The sequence below is a fragment of the Coregonus lavaretus genome, assembly GCF_964263955.1.
Source record: "Coregonus lavaretus genome assembly, chromosome: 2".
Taxonomy (NCBI): domain Eukaryota; kingdom Metazoa; phylum Chordata; class Actinopteri; order Salmoniformes; family Salmonidae; genus Coregonus; species Coregonus lavaretus.
In genome coordinates, this window is record NC_139989.1 from 71207308 (window position 1) to 71225657 (window position 18350).

At 41.2% G+C, this 18350-nt stretch overlaps 1 protein-coding gene across 2 annotated transcripts in view; it reads right to left on the bottom strand.

The window, feature by feature from the left end:
* Positions 1-2517: 2517 nt before the first annotated feature.
* The window catches only part of LOC311141354 (NLR family CARD domain-containing protein 3-like), a 171349-nt gene continuing 155516 nt past the window's right edge, over positions 2518-18350 (bottom strand). The window contains exons 2-7 of one of the 2 annotated variants that reach the window (XM_084176651.1): positions 13406-13525; positions 12617-12736; positions 11829-11948; positions 5089-5324; positions 3123-4923; positions 2518-2791 (exon numbers count right to left, since the gene is read on the bottom strand). In XM_084176651.1, the coding sequence (XP_084032777.1) occupies positions 2602-2791; positions 3123-4923; positions 5089-5324; positions 11829-11948; positions 12617-12736; positions 13406-13473 (2535 nt within the window). In that variant the 5' untranslated portion in view covers positions 13474-13525 and the 3' untranslated portion in view covers positions 2518-2601. Of the gene's footprint in view, positions 2792-3122; positions 4924-5088; positions 5325-11828; positions 11949-12616; positions 12737-13405; positions 13526-18350 lie in introns of those variants that run through there. The other variant, XM_084176652.1, reaches the window with a different exon arrangement.

The following is an 18350-nucleotide window of genomic DNA, read 5'->3' on the forward strand; positions in this document are numbered from 1 at the left end:
CACACACAAACTGGACACAAACACACACACACACACACACACACACACACACACACACACACACACACACACACACACAGTCTTTATATAACTTAGTCCAAGTGGTGGTCAGAATGTTTGTCTTAACTAGCCTGATAACTCCAACATGTCTGATATGAACATTGACATAAACCCTCTACATACTTGAGTTTCTCCAGTCTGCAGTGTGGATCCTCCAGTCCAGCAGAGAGCAGTCTGACTCCTGAGTCTCCTGGGTGATTGTAGCTCAGGTCCAGCTCTCTCAGGTGTGAAGGGTTTGACTTCAGAGCTGAGACCAGAGAAGCACAGCCTTCCTCTGTGACTAGACAGAATGACAGCCTGCAAAGAGTCAAATCATATTAAAACCTCACTGCTATTATTTGGTGGTGAAAATAGTGGCAGTATCTTTTTTCAAAATGTTCAGATACACCAGTGTTCTGAAACCTGCCATATCTATTCATAAATTAATGAATGTTTCATATGAGGTGACAGTATATAATGTCACCTTTTATTTGAGGGTATTTTCATACATATCTGTTTCACTGTTTAGAAATGAAAGCACTTTATGTATCTAGTCCCCCCATTTGAAGAAGTCATACGTATTTTGACCAATTCACTTACAGTGTATTAAAGTTGTCAAAAGTTGAGTATTTGGTTATAAACTCGTTGGTTGCATTTGCAGTTTGTTTTGGTTGTGTTTTGGGTTATGTTTTGCCCGATAGTAACTGAATGGTGGATGATGACTGGAGTAATTTTCTGTCTAAGTGAGTAGATAACATGTTTCTAAACACTACTAAATGAATCCTGATGATGACATGATTAAGAAAAATCATGAATGAATCATGAATAATAATGAATGAGAAAGTTACAGAGGCTACAACAAAACATGCTAACCTCTCACCATTACCAATAACAGAGGGGGTATGATCCTTGTTCCTCTGTACCGTTCTCATTCATCATCATTCACGATTAATTCATGATTATTCATAATCATGGTAGCGTCCACATGAATGTAGAAGTGTTGAGAAACATCTTCTATTCTTACTGACAATACAAGTGAAGTGACTCCAAAATGACAGGACATTATTCACCATTCAGTTTCTATTGGAAAAAACATCATCCAAAACACAACCAAAACAAACTGCAAATGTATTCAACAAGTTTGTAGAATCACAAGCTTGATGTAATCACTGCAGGTAAGGAATATGGGACCAAATACTAAACGTATGACTACTTTAATACAATATAAGTGAATATGTCCAAATTATTACGACTTTTTCAAATGGGAGAACTAGACACATAAAGTGCTTTCATTTCTAAACAGTAACACAGATATGTATGAAAATACCCTCAAATAAAAGGTGACATTCTGTACTGTCACCTAATATGAAACGTTTTATCTCAAATCCAAAATGCTGGAGCATATCGCCAAATTTAAAACTGTAAGCTTCACTGTCCAAACACATATGGTGTGGACTATGTGTGCCTGGTAAACACATGTGGATCTGGTGAACAGTTATCACTTGTTGACCAACTACAGGAATACTGACCTCAGAGTCTCCAGTTTACAGTGGGGATTCCCCAGTCCAGCAGAGAGCAGCTTCACTCCTGAATCATTCAGGTCATTGTTACTCAGGTCCAGCTCTCTCAGGTGTGAGGGGTTTGACTTCAGAGCTGAGACCAGAGAAGAACAGCCTTTCTCTGTGAATAGACAGCCTGACAGCCTGCAAAGAGTCAAATCATATTAAAATCACACTGCTATTCTTTGGTGGTGAAAATAGTGGCTATATATTTTTTCAACATATTCAGATATATCAGTGTCCTGAAACCTGCCATATCTATTCATAAATTAATGTATCATTATTAGAAATTATCAGATTATTGCTTCTAGATAGAAACATGTACAGTACAAATATGTGAGTAGACTGACCAGAGCAGTTTAAAAAGCAGTATCAGTCAAAAGACAGACAGTGAGGTTTCAGATTTAGATTGTATGAGTATACAGTCCACACCATATCTATTTTGACAGAGAAGCTAACATTTTAAATGAAAGCACTTTATGTATCTAGTCCCCCTATTTGAAGAAGTCATAAGTATTCTGACCAATTCACTTATAGTGTATTAAAGTAGTCAATGTTTAGTATTTGGTCCCAAACTCGTTGGTTGCATTTGCAGTTTGTTTTGGTTGTGTTTTGGGTTATGTTTTGTCCAATAGTAACTGAATGGTGGATGATGACTGGAGTAATTTTCTGTCTAAGTGAGTAGATAATATGTTTCTAAACACTACTAAATTAATACTGATGATGACTTGATTAATAAAAATCCTGAATGAATCATGAATAATAATGAGTGAGAAAGTTACAGAGGCTACAACAAAACATACTAACCTCTCACTATTAACATCAAATAAAAAGGTGACATTCTGTATTGTTGCCTAATATGAAACAATTTCAAATCCAAAATGCTGGATCATAGCACCAAATGTAAAACTGTAAGCTTCACTGTCCAAACACATATGGTGTGGACTATGTGTGCCTGGTAAACACATGTGGATCTGGTGAACAGTTATCACTTGTTGACCAACTACAGGAATACTGACCTCAGAGTCTCCAGTTTACAGTGGGGATTCCCCAGGACAGCAGAGAGCAGCTTCACTCCTGAATCCTTCAGGTCATTGTTACTCAGATCCAGCTCTCTCAGGTGTGAGGGGTTTGAACTGAGAACTGAGGCCAACAGTTCACAGTATGTGTCTGTGAGTTTACAGCCAGTGAGTCTGTCAACAGAGTAAATACCATGAGGGACAGGTTGTATTAAAATGTTACATTTAGCTTCCCTGCTTACAGTTACCCCTGCACTAATAATGTGAACACTGTGTATAGATGTCTCAATGCTACAACTTTTCTGATCCGTTTGTATTACAGTTTGTTTAAGACTTTTCAGCTGATAGAAAGTTTAGTCAGCCAATGAAAATATTGTTGTTCTTACCTACAGTAAAGTTTGGTCTGAGGCATAGTCACATGAGTACTTAACGAGCCAGTCAGCCAATAAAAATGCTGCTGTAACTACAATGTATTTTGGTGTGGGATACTTCCATGAATACTTACAGAGCTTTCCTGCAGCCTCTCACAGCTGGGAGCAGTCTCCTACGACCCTCCTCTGATGTCTTGTATACCTTCGGGTCAAACACATCCAGAACCTCCTCTGATATCTGTAGCATGTAGGCCAGTGCTGAACACTGAGAAAGTGTGAGGTTTTTGGATCTCTTCTTTGACCTCAAGTACGCTTGGATTTCCTCTTGTACTGAATGGTCTTTCATCTCTATCAGACAGTGGAAGAGATTGATGCACCTCTCAGGGGAGATGTTCTTCCTCTGCATCACCTTAAGGGATCGGATAGTTTTCTGGATGCTCTCTGGACTGCTTTCTGTCTGTGTCACCAGACCTCGTAGGAGTTTCTGATTGGACTCCAGTGACATGCCATGAAGGAAGCGGACAAAGAGGTCCAGGTGTCCGTTCTTGCTCTCCAAGGCTTTATCCACGGTACTCTTCAGCAGCTCATGCAAGGTTAGCTCTTCAGATGCAGCTCTAGACTTTCTCTTGAGGAAGGGCTTCAGTGCATCCATGTTCTTGGTTGTGTAACAATGGTACATGTAGACAGCTGAGAGAAACTCCTGAATGCTCAGATGAACAAAGCAGTACACCACTCTCTGAAATAACACAGACTCTTCTTTAAAGATTTGTGTGCACACTCCTGAGTACACTGAGGCTTCTTTGACATCAATGCCACACTCTTTCAGGTCTTCTTCATAGAACATGAGATTACCCTTCTCCAGATTTTCAAACGCCAGCTTCCCCAGCTTCAGAAGAACTTCCTTATCTGACTCCATGAGCTCCTCTTGATCCATCTCATCTCTTCCATGATATTTTTGGTTCTTCAGGCTGGTCTGAATGAGCAGGAAGTGTATGGACATCTCAGTCAGAGTCGTGGGCATCTCTCTCCTCTTGTCTGTACTCAACATGTGCTCAAGGACTATTGCAGAAATCCAACAGAACACTGGCATGTGGCACATGATGTGGAGGCTCCTTGATGTCTTTATGTGTGAGATGATTCTGCTGGCCAGGTCCTCATCACTGAATCTCTTCCTGAAGAACTCCTCCTTCTGTGGGTCATTGAACCCTCGTACCTCTGTCACCTGGTCAACACACTTAGGGGGGATCTGATTGCTTGCTGCTGGTCGGGAGGTTATCCATAGGAGAGCAGAGGGAAGCAGATTCCCCTTGATGAGGTTTGTCAGCAGAACATCGACAGACGATGTCTGGGAGACATCAGACACCTTTTCATTGTGCTGGAAATCCAATGGAAGTCTGCTTTCATCCAAACCATCAAAGATGAACATAGCTTTACAGGCAGTGAGTTTCTTTGCATTGCCTATGTCTAGTTCTGGGTGGAAGCCATTTAAAAGTCTGAGAAGACTGTACTGGAGATCTTTAATCAAGTTCAGCTCCCGGAAAGGAAGCACAAATATGATATCCACATCTTGGTTCGCCTTCTCTTCAGCCCAGTCTAGGATGAACTTCTGCACAGAGACTGTTTTTCCGATGCCAGCGATGCCCTTCGTCAGCACAGTTCTGATGCTTCTCTCTTGGCCTGGTAAGGGTTTAAATATGTCATTGCAGTGGATTGCTGTGTCATGTGAGGTTGGCGTCCTGGATGCTGTCTCTAGCTGCCACACCTCATGTTCATTGTTAACCCCTTCACTCTCTCCCTCTGTGATGTAGAGCTCTGTGTAAATCCTGTTGAGGGGAGTTTGGTTCCCTGCTTTTTCCATGCCTTCTATCACACATGCATACCTCCTTTTCAGACTGTCTTTATGGTTTACTATAGCTCTCTGCAGGCTGTCATCCACTACAAGGGAAGAGGAAAAATCATGTGTATCAGAAACATTAATTGACAGGATGTAAAGTGGGCCTTCCACAACTACAGTAACTTCTATTATCTCATAATATTGTAGTTAACTACTGTAAATCATATTAAGGTATTGACTTGGCCCACGTGTGCAAGTGGTCTTACTGTTTTCAGAGCCTCGTGTTTTATTGGGTTGACTCAGGTGCTGTAGTACAGGACGTGTTCTGGATCTCTTTCTACACTGAGGACAGTCATAGTCTCCTGAAGGAGCAGGTTTCTCCCAGTATCTGGTGATGCACTGTCTGCAGAACCTGTGTCCACAGGTGATAGAGACTGGATCCCTCAGCACCTGCTGACACACTGCACACCTGGACTGATCCTCTGGCAGAGTAGACCTTCCACTATAGAGATAAAGGAGAGAGAGATTGTAGATGTTAATACTGATCCTCTAACAGAGTAGACCTTCCACTACAGAGATAAAGGAGAGAGAGATTGTAGATGTTAATACTGATCCTTTAACAGAGTAGACCTTCCACTACAGAGATAAAGGAGAGAGAGATTGTAGATGTTAATACTGATCCTTTAACAGAGTAGACCTTCCACTACAGAGATAAAGGAGAGAGAGAGAGATTGTAGATGTTAATACTGATCCTCTAACAGAGTAGACCTTCCACTACAGAGATAAAGGAGAGAGAGATTGTAGATGTTAATACTGATCCTCTAACAGAGTAGACCTTCCACTACAGAGATAAAGGAGAGAGAGATTGTAGATGTTAATACTGATCCTCTAACAGAGTAGACCTTCCACTACAGAGATAAAGGAGAGAGAGATTGTAGATGTTAATACTGATCCTCTAACAGAGTAGACCTTCCACTACAGAGATAAAGGAGAGAGAGATTGTAGATGTTAATACTGTTCATAGACAGACAGCTGGGAACAGAATACTCTGCTCTCTGAGTGTGGTAGTAGCCTCTGGAATAGATAACATGTCCACAGTGGTATTACTAAACTATATGAACTCAGAAGGTTGTAGAAACATGTCCACAGTGGTATTACTAAACTATATGAACTCAGAAGGGTGTAGAAACATGTCCACAGTGGTATTATTAAACTATATGAACTCAGGTAGTAGAAACATGTCCACAGTGGTATTACTAAACTATATGAACTCATAAGGTTGTAGAAACATGTCCACAGTGGTATTACTAAACTATATGAACTCAGAAGGTTGTAGAAACATGTCCACAGTTTTATTACTAAACTATATAAACTCAGGTAGTAGAAACATGTCCACAGTGGTATTACTAAACTATATGAACTCAGAAGGTTGTAGAAACATGTCCACAGTGGTATTACTAAACTATATGAACTCAGGTAGTAGAAACATGTCCACAGTGGTATTACTAAACTATATGAACTCAGGTAGTAGAAACATGTCCACAGTGGTATTACTAAACTATATGAACCCAGGTAGTAGAAACATGTCCACAGTGGTATTACTAAAATATCCTACAGACACCCGACAAGTCCCAAATCCCCGTCATTCGCATGAGGAAGAGACGGAGATATCGTGGACGTAGGTCGGGGTGCCTTGTAAGGATCAGACGGCGAGCGAGTAAACTGCCTCTGCCATCAATCCTATTAGCCAATCTTCAATCATTAGAGAACAAATTGGATGACCTAAGATTACGGTTATCCTACCAACGGGACATTAAAAACTGTAATATCTTATGTTTCAACGAGTCGTGGCTGAACGACGACATGGACAACATACAGCTAGCGGGCTATACGCTACATCGGCAGGATAGAACGGCTGACTCCGGTAAGACAAGGGGTGGCGGTCTGTGTATATTTGTAGACAACAGCTGGTGAACAAAATCAAATACTAAGGAAGTCTCGAGGTTTTGCTCGCCTGAGGTAGAGTATCTTATGATAAGCTGTAGACCACACTATTTACCAAGAGAGTTTTCATCTATATTTTTCATAGCTGTCTATTTACCACCACAAACCAATGCTGGCATTAAGATTGCACTGAATGAGCTGTATAAGGCCATAAGTGAACAGGAAAACACTCATCCAGAGGTAGCGCTCCTAGTGGCCGGGGACTTTAATGCAGGGAAACTTAAATCCGTTCTACCTAATTTCTACCAGCATGTTAAATGTGCAACCAGAGGAAAAAATACTCTAGACCACCTTTACTCCACACACAGAGACGCATACAAAGACCTCCCTCGCCCTCCATTTGGCAAATCTGACCATAACTTTATCCTCCTGATTCCTGCTTATAAGCAAAAACTAAAGCAGGAAGCACCAGTGACTCGGTCAATAAAGAAGTGGTCAGATAACGCAGATGCTAAGCTACAGGACTGTTTTGCTAGCACAGACTGGAACATGTTCCGGGATTCTTCAGATAGCATTGAGGAGTACACCACATCAGTCACTGGCTTCATCAATAAGTGCATCGATGAAGTTGTCCCCACAGTGACCGTACGTACATACCCCAACCAGAAGCCATGGATTACAGGCAACATCCGCACTGAGCTAAAGGGTAGAGCTGCAGCTTTCAAGGAGCGGGACTCTAACCCGGACGCTTATAAGAAATCCCGCTATGCCCTCCGACGAACCATCAAACAGACAAAGCACAGCCACGAGCTGCCCAGTGACACAAGACTTCCAGACGAGCTAAACCACTTCTATGCTCGCTTCGAGGCAAGCAACACTGAAGCATGCATGAGAGCACCAGCTGTTCCGGATGACTATGTGATCACGCTCTCCGTAGCCGATGTGAGTAAGACTTTTAAGCAGGTCAACATTCACAAGGCCACAGGGCCAGACGGATTACCAGGACGTGTACTCCGAGCATGTGCTGACCAACTGGCAAGTGTCTTCACTGACATTTTCAACATGTCCCTTGCTGAGTCTGTAATACCAACATGTTTCAAGCAGACCACCATAGTCCCCTTGCCCAAGGACACTAAGATAACCTGCCTAAATAACTACCAACCTGTAGCACCGACGTCTGTAGCCATGAAGTGATTTTAAAGGCTGGTCATGGCTCACATAAACACCATTATCCCAGAAACCCTAGACCCACTCCAATGTGCATACCGCCCCAACAGATCCACAGATGATGCAATCTCTATTGCACTCCACACCTGGACAAGAGGAACACCTACGTGAGAATGCTATTAATTGACTACAGCTCAGCATTCAACACCATAGTGCCCTCAAAGCTCATCACTAAGCTAAGGATCCTGGGACTAAACACCTCCCTCTGCAACTGGATCCTGGACTTCCTGACGGGCCGCCCCCAGGTGGTAAGGGTAGGTAACAACACATCTGCCACGCTGATCCTGAACACAGGGGCCACTCAGGGGTGCGTGCTCAGTCCCCTCCTGTACTCCCTGTTCACCCATGGCTGCATGGCCAGGCACGACTCCAACACCATCATTAAGTTTGCCGACGACACAACAGTCGTAGGCCTGATCACCAACAACGATGAGACAGCCTATAGGGAGGAGGTTAGAGACCTGGCCATGTGGTGCCAGGATAACAACCTCTCCCTCAACGTGACCAAGACAAAGGAGATGATTGTGGACTACAGGAAAAAAAAAGAGGACTGAGCACGCCCCCATTCTCATCGACGGGCTGTAGTGGAACAGATTGAGAGCTTCAAGTTCCTTGGTGTCCACATCACCAACAAACTATCATGGTTGAAACACACCAAGACAGTCGTGAAGAGGGCACGACAAAGCCTATTCCCCCTCAGGAGACTGAAAAGATTTGGCATGGGTCCTTAGATCCTCAAAAAATTCTACAGCTGCACCATCGAGAGCATCCTGACTGGTTGCATCACCGCCTGGTATGGCAACTGCTCTGCCTCCAACCGCAAGGCACTACAGAGGGTAGTGCGTACGGCCCAGTACATCACTGGGGCCAAGCTTCCTGCCATCAAGGACCTCTATACCAGGCGGTGTCAGAGGAAGGCCCTCAAAATTGTCAAAGACTCCAGCCACCCTATTCATAGACTGTTCTTTCTGCTACCGCACGGCAAGCGGTACCGGAGTGCCAAGTCTAGGTCCAAAATACTTCTCAACAGCTTCTACCCCCAAGCCATAAGACTCCTGAACAGCTAATCATGGCTACCCGGACTATTTGCACTGCCCCCCCACCCCCACCCCATCTTTTTACGCTGCTGCTACTCTGTTAATTATTTATGCATAGTCACTTTAACTCTACCCACATGTACATATTACTTCAACTACCTCAACTAGCCGGTGCCCCCGCACATTGACTCTGCACCGGTACCCCCCTGTATATATAGCCTCCCTACTGTGGTCCTCTGTAGCTCAGCTGGTAGAGCACGGCGCTTGTAACGCCAAGGTAGTGGGTTCGATCCCCGGGACCACCCATACACAAAAATGTATGCACGCATGACTGTAAGTCGCTTTGGCATATTATAATTATTATTATTTTTACTGTTATTTTATTTTACTTCTGCTCTTTTTTTCTCAACACTTTTTTGTTGTTGTTTTATTGTACTTTTTTATAAAAAAATTAATGCACTGTTGGTTAAGGGCTTGTAAGTAAGCATTTCACTCTAATGTCTGCACCTGTTGTATTCGGTGCATGTGGCCAATAAAATTTGATTTGATTTGAATTACTAAACAATATGAACTCAGAAGGTTGTAGAAATCTTCAAAAGTATAGAAAGTACACACTAAGAAAAGAGGGTTCAGCAAGGGTTCTTTGGGAAGGGTGATGGTTCTATGTGGAACCATTATGACTCAAAGAACCCTTCATGCCATTCAATGGTTCTTTGCAGTTCACAAAAAGGGTTATTTGTGTTTAAGTGATAATTCAAATGTAGGGGCGGTGGCTCATTAGAATATTTTGCGGAGTGGATTGTTCATAGCTCTTTTTGTGTAACAGTGAGTGAGTGCCATTGACGTTTATCTAATGTGTTGTGTTATGCAATGACTGTTAATACACACAGTTATGTAGGACTATGGCCAGTGACTGTGTCTTGTGAACGACTCACGTATGGCCTTGTGTCAATTGAGAACGGTTGACTAAGTCAGTGGTTCTCAATTCTCTCCTCAGTGATCTAGTGATGTTACGTTTCATACTGAAGCTCCAAGGCATGCGTTGAAATCGCTAAGCAGCTAACTTCGAAGGAGTGTGCCGATAAGTGTATCACTTTATCAGAAGTACGTCATCAATGATGTCCGAAGCTTCGTTTAATCACATGCTTTTTTAAACCATGTGTTGCAAAATGCGAGATCCCACTGATTTCACCGTGGTTCTGGTGCTTTCTTCGATTAAGCTGCTTTCATACACCGACTGCTACTGGATACCATACTTATACAGTTAGTTAGGATTTTTTACAAGTAATTTCACCTGGACTGGTTTCTTGGCACGTAGAGTAGGGAACTATGGAACATTCCAGGATGTGGGAGTATGAGTTCGAATCCCGTTGAATGGACACTATTTTGAAAATAGTTTTGTGAAACCACACTTTCTGCACTGTTGTTCAAATAATTTGTTTTATTTAGTATAGTATAAGCTTCTCTCTTAAACATCCTCAATAATGCCATAGATTCAATTTTTTTTAAATAGTCCACTTGAAGGCAGAAAACGAAGCATGATGTAAGATGTGAACTGACTGTAGGCTATTAAAGCCAACGACTTACCACCACAGAGTTTTGATAAAATCAGTGGCGAAAAAAATACCTCTATCTGATAATCACACATTGCTATTTATTTCTGACCAGCAGATGTCACTAATGTGCATTGTGTGAATGAATAAAGAAGCTCAGAGCAATTAACCTAATTGACACAATTGGTTGGAAAGCCTCATTGCATCAGGAAGCTTTGTTTCCCCGTCACTACAGTGACCCGCAGCAGTTTGAGAGCTAGTTGAGAGCAACTTGTCACGGCAGGTAGCCTAGCATTAAGAGTCAGTAACTGAAAGGTCGCTGGTTTGAATCCCAAAGCTGACTAGGTGAAAAATATGCCGATGTGCCCTTGAGCAAGGCACTTAGCCCTAATTGTGCTTGTATGTTGCTCTGGATGAGAGCGTATATAACACCTATGGAATTTTAACAATATAGTATATGGCTAAACAGAATACCAAAGAAATGTAATGTTCTTCAAAAGGATCTACGAAGAACCTTTGATATTGAGGAAGGTTCTTTATAGAACCATTCTCTATAAAGGTTCTATAAAGAACCATAACAAAGGGTTCTTTTTAGCCACAAAAAGGGCTGTAACCATAGCGAACCCTTTTTTGGCACTATGTAGAACCTTTAGTTGTTAGTGTGTAACCACTAAATGCATTAAAGGAAAATGATTTGGTGTTACAAACAAACTGCAAATATCAACGCTGTTGTCATAAAATGTTACTATATGTTTTATATATTGTGATTCGTGTAGGTCGAAACATTGCATTCTGTTAAATTACAAAGCCCTTTTTTTATGAATACAATATTTTTGGTTATGGAAAAGATATTTCACATCGGTTTAGATTATTAAATTATTCTCTACACTGTCCTTGCTGGCCCATGTTGACTCCAATGCTTCCCACAGTTGTGTCAAGTTGGCTGGATATCCTTTAACCTGTCTTCTCCCCTTCATCTACAGTGATTGAAGTGGATTTAATAACAAGTGACTTCAATAAGGGATCATAGCTTTCACCTGGATTCACCTTGTCAATCTATGTCATGGAAAAAGCAGGTGTTCATAATGTTTTGTACACTCAGTGTATTAAAATATATGACATAAACAACAAATTATAAGCAGATGCTTTACAGTATATACTCAGATACACAAAATACATCTGGTTTCAGATCTAGAAGATTCTCCTCTTCAATAGTAATATAATCAATTCTGACCAGTAACTTACCTAGGGTCAAAGGTCACTGATCCATCACTAAAATGTATAGGATGATCCATAGAGATGTCACTCTTCATGGACAGATGACTTGGTACTGGAGAGACTGATCTCAGAGTTTGGTTGGAGATTCTGGAAAACATAATAAATCACCATGAAACTACATTTTTCAATATATCCAAATTATATTTCAATAGATAAAATACATTACATAAAGCATTAAAATATATGCCATTACATAAAGCAACAAAAATACACTGAGTGCACAAAACATTAAGAACACCCTTCTAATATTGAGTTGCCCCCCCCCCCTCCTTTTGCCCTCAGAACAGCATCAACTCATCAAGGCATTGACTCTTCAAGGTGTCGAAAGCGTCCAACAGGGATGCTGGCCCATGTTGACTCCTATGATTCCCACAGTTGTGTCAAGTTGGCTGGATGTTTTTTGGGTGTTGGACCATTCTTGAGACATACAGGAAACTGTTTAGCGTGAAAAGCCCAGCAGCGTTGCAGTTCTTGTTACATATCGGTGCGCCTGGCACTGATTGAAATGGATTTAACAAGTGACATCAATAAGAGATCATATCTTCACCTGGATTCACCTTGTCAATCTATGTCATGGAAAAAGCAGGTGTTCATAATGTTTTGTACACTCAGTGTATTAAAATATATGACATAAACAACAAATTATAAGCAGATGCTTTACAGTATATACTCAGATACACAAAATACATCTGGTTTCAGATCTAGAAGATTCTCCTCTTCAATAGTAATATAATCAATTCTGACCAGTAACTTACCTAGGGTCAAAGGTCACTGATCCATCACTAAAATGTATAGGATGATCCATAGAGATGTCACTCTTCATGGACAGATGACTTGGTACTGGAGAGACTGATCTCAGAGTTTGGTTGGAGATTCTGGAAAACATAATAAATCACCATGAAACTACATTTTTCAATATATCCAAATTATATTTCAATAGATAAAATACATTACATAAAGCATTAAAATATATGCCATTACATAAAGCAACAAAAATACACTGAGTGCACAAAACATTAAGAACACCCTTCTAATATTGAGTTGCCCCCCCCCCCCTCCTTTTGCCCTCAGAACAGCATCAACTCATCAAGGCATTGACTCTTCAAGGTGTCGAAAGCGTCCAACAGGGATGCTGGCCCATGTTGACTCCTATGATTCCCACAGTTGTGTCAAGTTGGCTGGATGTTTTTTGGGTGTTGGACCATTCTTGAGACATACAGGAAACTGTTTAGCGTGAAAAGCCCAGCAGCGTTGCAGTTCTTGTTACATATCGGTGCGCCTGGCACTGATTGAAATGGATTTAACAAGTGACATCAATAAGAGATCATATCTTCACCTGGATTCACCTTGTCAATCTATGTCATGGAAAAAGCAGGTGTTCATAATGTTTTGTACACTCAGTGTATAAAAATATATGACATAAACAACAAATTATAAGCAGAGGCTTTACAGTATATACTCAGATACACAAAATACATATTGTTTCAGATCTAGAAGATTCTCCTCTTCAATAGCAATATCATCAATTCTGACCAGTAATTTACCTGGGGTCAAAGATCCCTGATCCATCACTAAAATGTATAGGAAGATTCATAGAGATGTCACTTTTCATGGACAGATGACTGGGTACTGGAGAGACTGATCTCAGAGTTTGGTTGGAGATTCTGAAAAACATAATAAATCACCATGAAATTACATTTTAAAATATATCAAAATTATATTTCAATAGATAAAATACATTACATAAAGCATTAAAATATATGCCATTACATAAAGCAACAAACAAACAGTGTAAAAAACATTAAGAACACCCTCCTAATATTGAGTTGCAACCCCCCCATACCAGTCTCCTCCCCTGCATCTACACTGACTGAAGTGGATTTAACAAGTGGAACTTACTTGTAACATGGTCACATTGGCCTACTGATTCACTTCCTCATCTCAGTTCCACTTTAATCCTTAAGAGTCTATTCATGCACATACTTTATAATATGTCCATATATAGTTATAATCTGTTCTAGGAACATCTACCCAAAATATTACACCTTCTTTATTACTTCATCAAACATACACTACATGATCAAAAGTATGTGGACACCTGCTGGTTCAACATCTCATTACACCTGCTGGTCCAACATCTCATTACACCTGCTGACCAACATATCATTACACCTGCTGGGCCAACATCTCATTACACCTGCTGGCCAACATCTCATTACACCTGATGGTCCAACATCTCATTACACCTGCTGGCCAACATCTCATTACACCTGCTGGCCAACATCTCATTACACCTGCTGGTCCAACATCTCATTACACCTGCTGGTCCAACATCTCATTACACCTGCTGGTCCAACATCTCATTACACTTGATGCTCCAACATCTCATTACACCTCCTGGTCCAACATCTCATTCCAAAATCATGGGCATTAATATGGAGTTGGTTCCCTCTTTGCTGCTATACCAGACTCCACTCTTCTGGGAAGGCTTTCCACTAGATGTTGGAACATTGCTGCGGGGACTTGCTTCCATTCAGCAACAAGAGAATTAGTGAGGTCGGGCACTGATGTTGGGCGATTAGGCCTGGCTCTCAGTAGGCATTCCCAAGGTGTTCGATGGGGTTGAGGTCAGGGCTCTGTGCAGGCCAGTCAAGTTCTTCCAGTTCAAACCATTTCTGTATGGACCTTGCTTTGTGCACAGAATCGTCTAGAATGTCATTGTATGCGGTAGCGTTAAGATTTCCCTTCACTGGAACTAAGGGGCCTAGCCCGAACCATGAAAAACAGCCCCAGACCATTATTCCTCCTCCACCAAACTTTACAGTTGGCACTATGCATTAGGGCAGGTAGCGTTCTCCTGGCATCCGCCAAAACCAGATTGGTCCGTCGGACTGCCAGATGGTGAAGCGTGATTCATCACTCCAGAGATTGTGTTTCCACTGCTCCAGAGTCCAATGGCGGCGAGCTTGTTGGAAATGTTGCATCCTATGACCGTGCCACGTTGAAAGTCACTGAGCTCTTCAGTAAAGCTATTCTACTGCTAATGTTTGTCTATGGAGATTGCATGGCTGTGTGCTCGATTTTATACACCTGTCAGCAATGGGTGCGACTGAAATAGCCGAATCCACTAATTTGATGGGGTGTCCACATACTTTTGTATATATAGTGTATGTGTAAAAATAAATACATATATACAGTACCAGTCAAAGGTTTGGACACAGCTACTCATTTAAGGGTTTTTCTTAATTTTTACTATTTTCTACATTGTAGAATAATAGTGAAGACTTCAAAACTATGAAATAACACACATGGAATCATGTAGTAACCAAAAAAGTGTTAAACAAATCAAAAAATATTTTATATTTGAGATTCTTCAAAGTAGCCACCCCTTTGCCTTGATGACAGCTTTGCACACTCTTGAGCAATTTCCAAATGCCTGAAGGTACCACGTTCATCTGTACAAACAATAGTACGCAAGTATAAACACCATGGGACCACACAGCTGTCATACCGCTCAGGAAGGAGATGCGTCCTGTCTCCTAGAGATGAACATACTTTGGTGCGAAAAGTGAAAATCAATCCCAGAACAACAGCAAAGGACTTTGTGAAGATGCTGGAGGAAACACGTACAAAAGTATCTATATCCACAGTAAAACAAGTCCTATATCGACATAACCTGAAAGGCCACTCAGCAAGGAAGAAGCCACTGCTCCAAAACCGCCATAAAAAAGCCAGACTACGGTTTGCAACTGCACATGGGGACGAAGATCATACTTTTTGGAGAAATGTCCTCTGGTCTGATGAAACAAAAATAGAACTGTTTGGCCATAATGACCATTGTTATGTTTGGAGGAAAAAGGGGGTTGCTTGCAAGCCAAAGAACACCATCCCAACCGTAAAGCATGGGGTGGCAGCATTATGCTGTTGGGGTGCTTTGCTGCAGGCGGGACTGGTGCACTTCACAAAATAGATGGCATCATGAGGAATGAAAATGATGTGGATATATTGAAGCAACATCTCAAGACATCAGTCAGGAAGTTAAAACTTGGTCACAAATGGGTCTTCCAAATGGACAATGACCCCAAGCATACTTCCAAAGTTGTGGCAAAATGGCTTAAGGACAACAAAGTCAAGGTATTGGAGTGGCCATCACAAAGCCCTGACCTCAATCCTATAGAACATTTGAGGGCAGAACTGAAAAAGCGTGTGCGAGCAAGGAGGCCTACAAACCTGACTCAGTTACACCAGCTCTGTCAGGAGGAATGGGCCAAAATTCACCCAAATTACTGTGGGAAGCTTGTGGAAGGCTACCCGAAACGTTTGACCCAAGTTGAACAATTTAAAGGCAACGCTACCAAATACTAATTGAGTGTATGTAAACTTTTGACCCACTGGGAATTTGATGAAAGACATTTCACATTCTTAAAATAAAGTGGTGATCCTAACTGACCTAAGACAGGGAATTCTTACTAGGATTAAATGTCAGGAATTGTGAAAAACTGAGTTTAAATGTATTTGGCTAAGGTGTATATTAGAGATGTATTATTTTTATAATTGATGGGATGACTAACTTAGAAAAAATGTATTCTTGACTGGGCTAATGTAGGTTGTGTCACCTGGCAGGCTGTGATTGATGTGGAGAGCTGTTTTAGGAGTTAAGATAAGATCATAATTTGTGTATCCAAATGCTAGACTATACTGGTTCTTTGTGATCTGTGAACCTTCCTTGGACGTAGGAATGGTGTCTATGGGAGCTGGTTCTTCTCACTATGGCAGATTGTTATGATAAACGTATGCCTGGTAACAGAAGAGGTGGGGAACAGCCGGTGCGCCAACAGATAGGCTGAGTAAGTCTAAACCACGCTCAAGTCTCTACTCTGATTGGCCAGCAGAGAGGTGGGAAACTCTCTCTGTCAGAGTATTTGAGCAACAATCTGAAACAATGGATTTAGTTCTCTGAAGTGCCCTGCGAGGTATTTCAAAGAGCCCGTATATACGAAACATCATATTTACCATTGAAGGATTTTGCATTAATTAAAATAACTAGTATATCTTAGAAGTCGTGTTGACCTCTTTTGTTCCTAATGCCAGATTTGAATTGACGCAGCTTTGACAATTGGTGACACCCGACGTGATCTGGTAGAAGGGACTTCGCTGGGAAATGTCCGGCCCATTTGGTCATCTCTTTCATTGGACTGTGTGTTTCACAAAAAGTCCGGACTACTTAAAGAAGGTAAGCAGATATCTATTGTTAAATAACTAAAGATCTGCACATTGGCTTTATCCAAATTAATTTTGTGAAACAGCTGTCTGATGTAAGTGAACTAAATTATGAAACTATTATGAGTGGATAAGCACAATATTGTGACATGCAAACCTGTGATGAATGTGATGTTAAACCTTGGTACTGTAGAGTATTGTTTCACCGGCACGTACCAGAAGCCTAGGTACGGATAGGATCGGGAAATAGTACTGAAGTCCCCAGGCTAGGATCACCAGGGGTGAGAACTGGAGACACAGGGAATTATTGGCTAAGGGCGTTGGCTACTGACACATATCCATCGAGATATGGCTAGGATCAGAGGAGCGCCAAAATTTTATTTGAGTATTGTTTCTTTGACACATATCCAGAGAGATATGGCTAGGTTCTGAGAAAATACTGAAGTCCCCAGGCTAGGATCACCAGGGGTGTGAACTGTGGACACAGGGAATTATTGGCCAAGGGCGTTGGCTACTGACACATATCCATCGAGATATGGCTAGGATCAGAGGAACGCCAACATTTTAGTTGAGTATTGTTCCTTTGACACATATTCAGAGAGATATGGCTAGGATCAAGGAACATACTGAAGTCTCTGGACCACAAATGGTGGAAGTGTGAGATACAGGGATTAATTGATCAAAGTGTAACGTTGTGGCACATATCCACTGAGATATGGCTAGGATCATAATGGGCACTTAAATCTTAGATAGTGTTACGCTACTGACACGTATCAGAAGGCTAGATACGGTTAGGGTCAGGGGGACACTGGGTGTTGTTGTATGCATGAGTGCGCGAATGATCACAGACGAAATAAAATAGTGAATAGGGGTTATTAAAAATAATAAACCTGTATATTAAGACGTCTGTGGCTGTCCAAACTGTATAATTTGTGAATAACTGTTGGGTTTGTGGTTGCTTCAACCGTATAACCCGTTAATAACAATTGGGAATATGAAGGTAAAATAATGAATAACTAGTATGACTAAACTGAAACGTTTGAACTGATATAATTGAATTGTAACGTTTGATGTTTGACATAGCAAAACACTGGTTTTAAATAAGTAAATTGAAGTAATTTGATGTGTGGTGCTTGATTTGATGTATCAACCATTGGTTAAATAATTGAAACACTTTGGTTTATTTGTTTTGATTTACCATTTAATGTGTGGCACTGTAAGAATACTGCTTTCAAATAATTATGGCTGAAATAAACGTGCACCAACTTT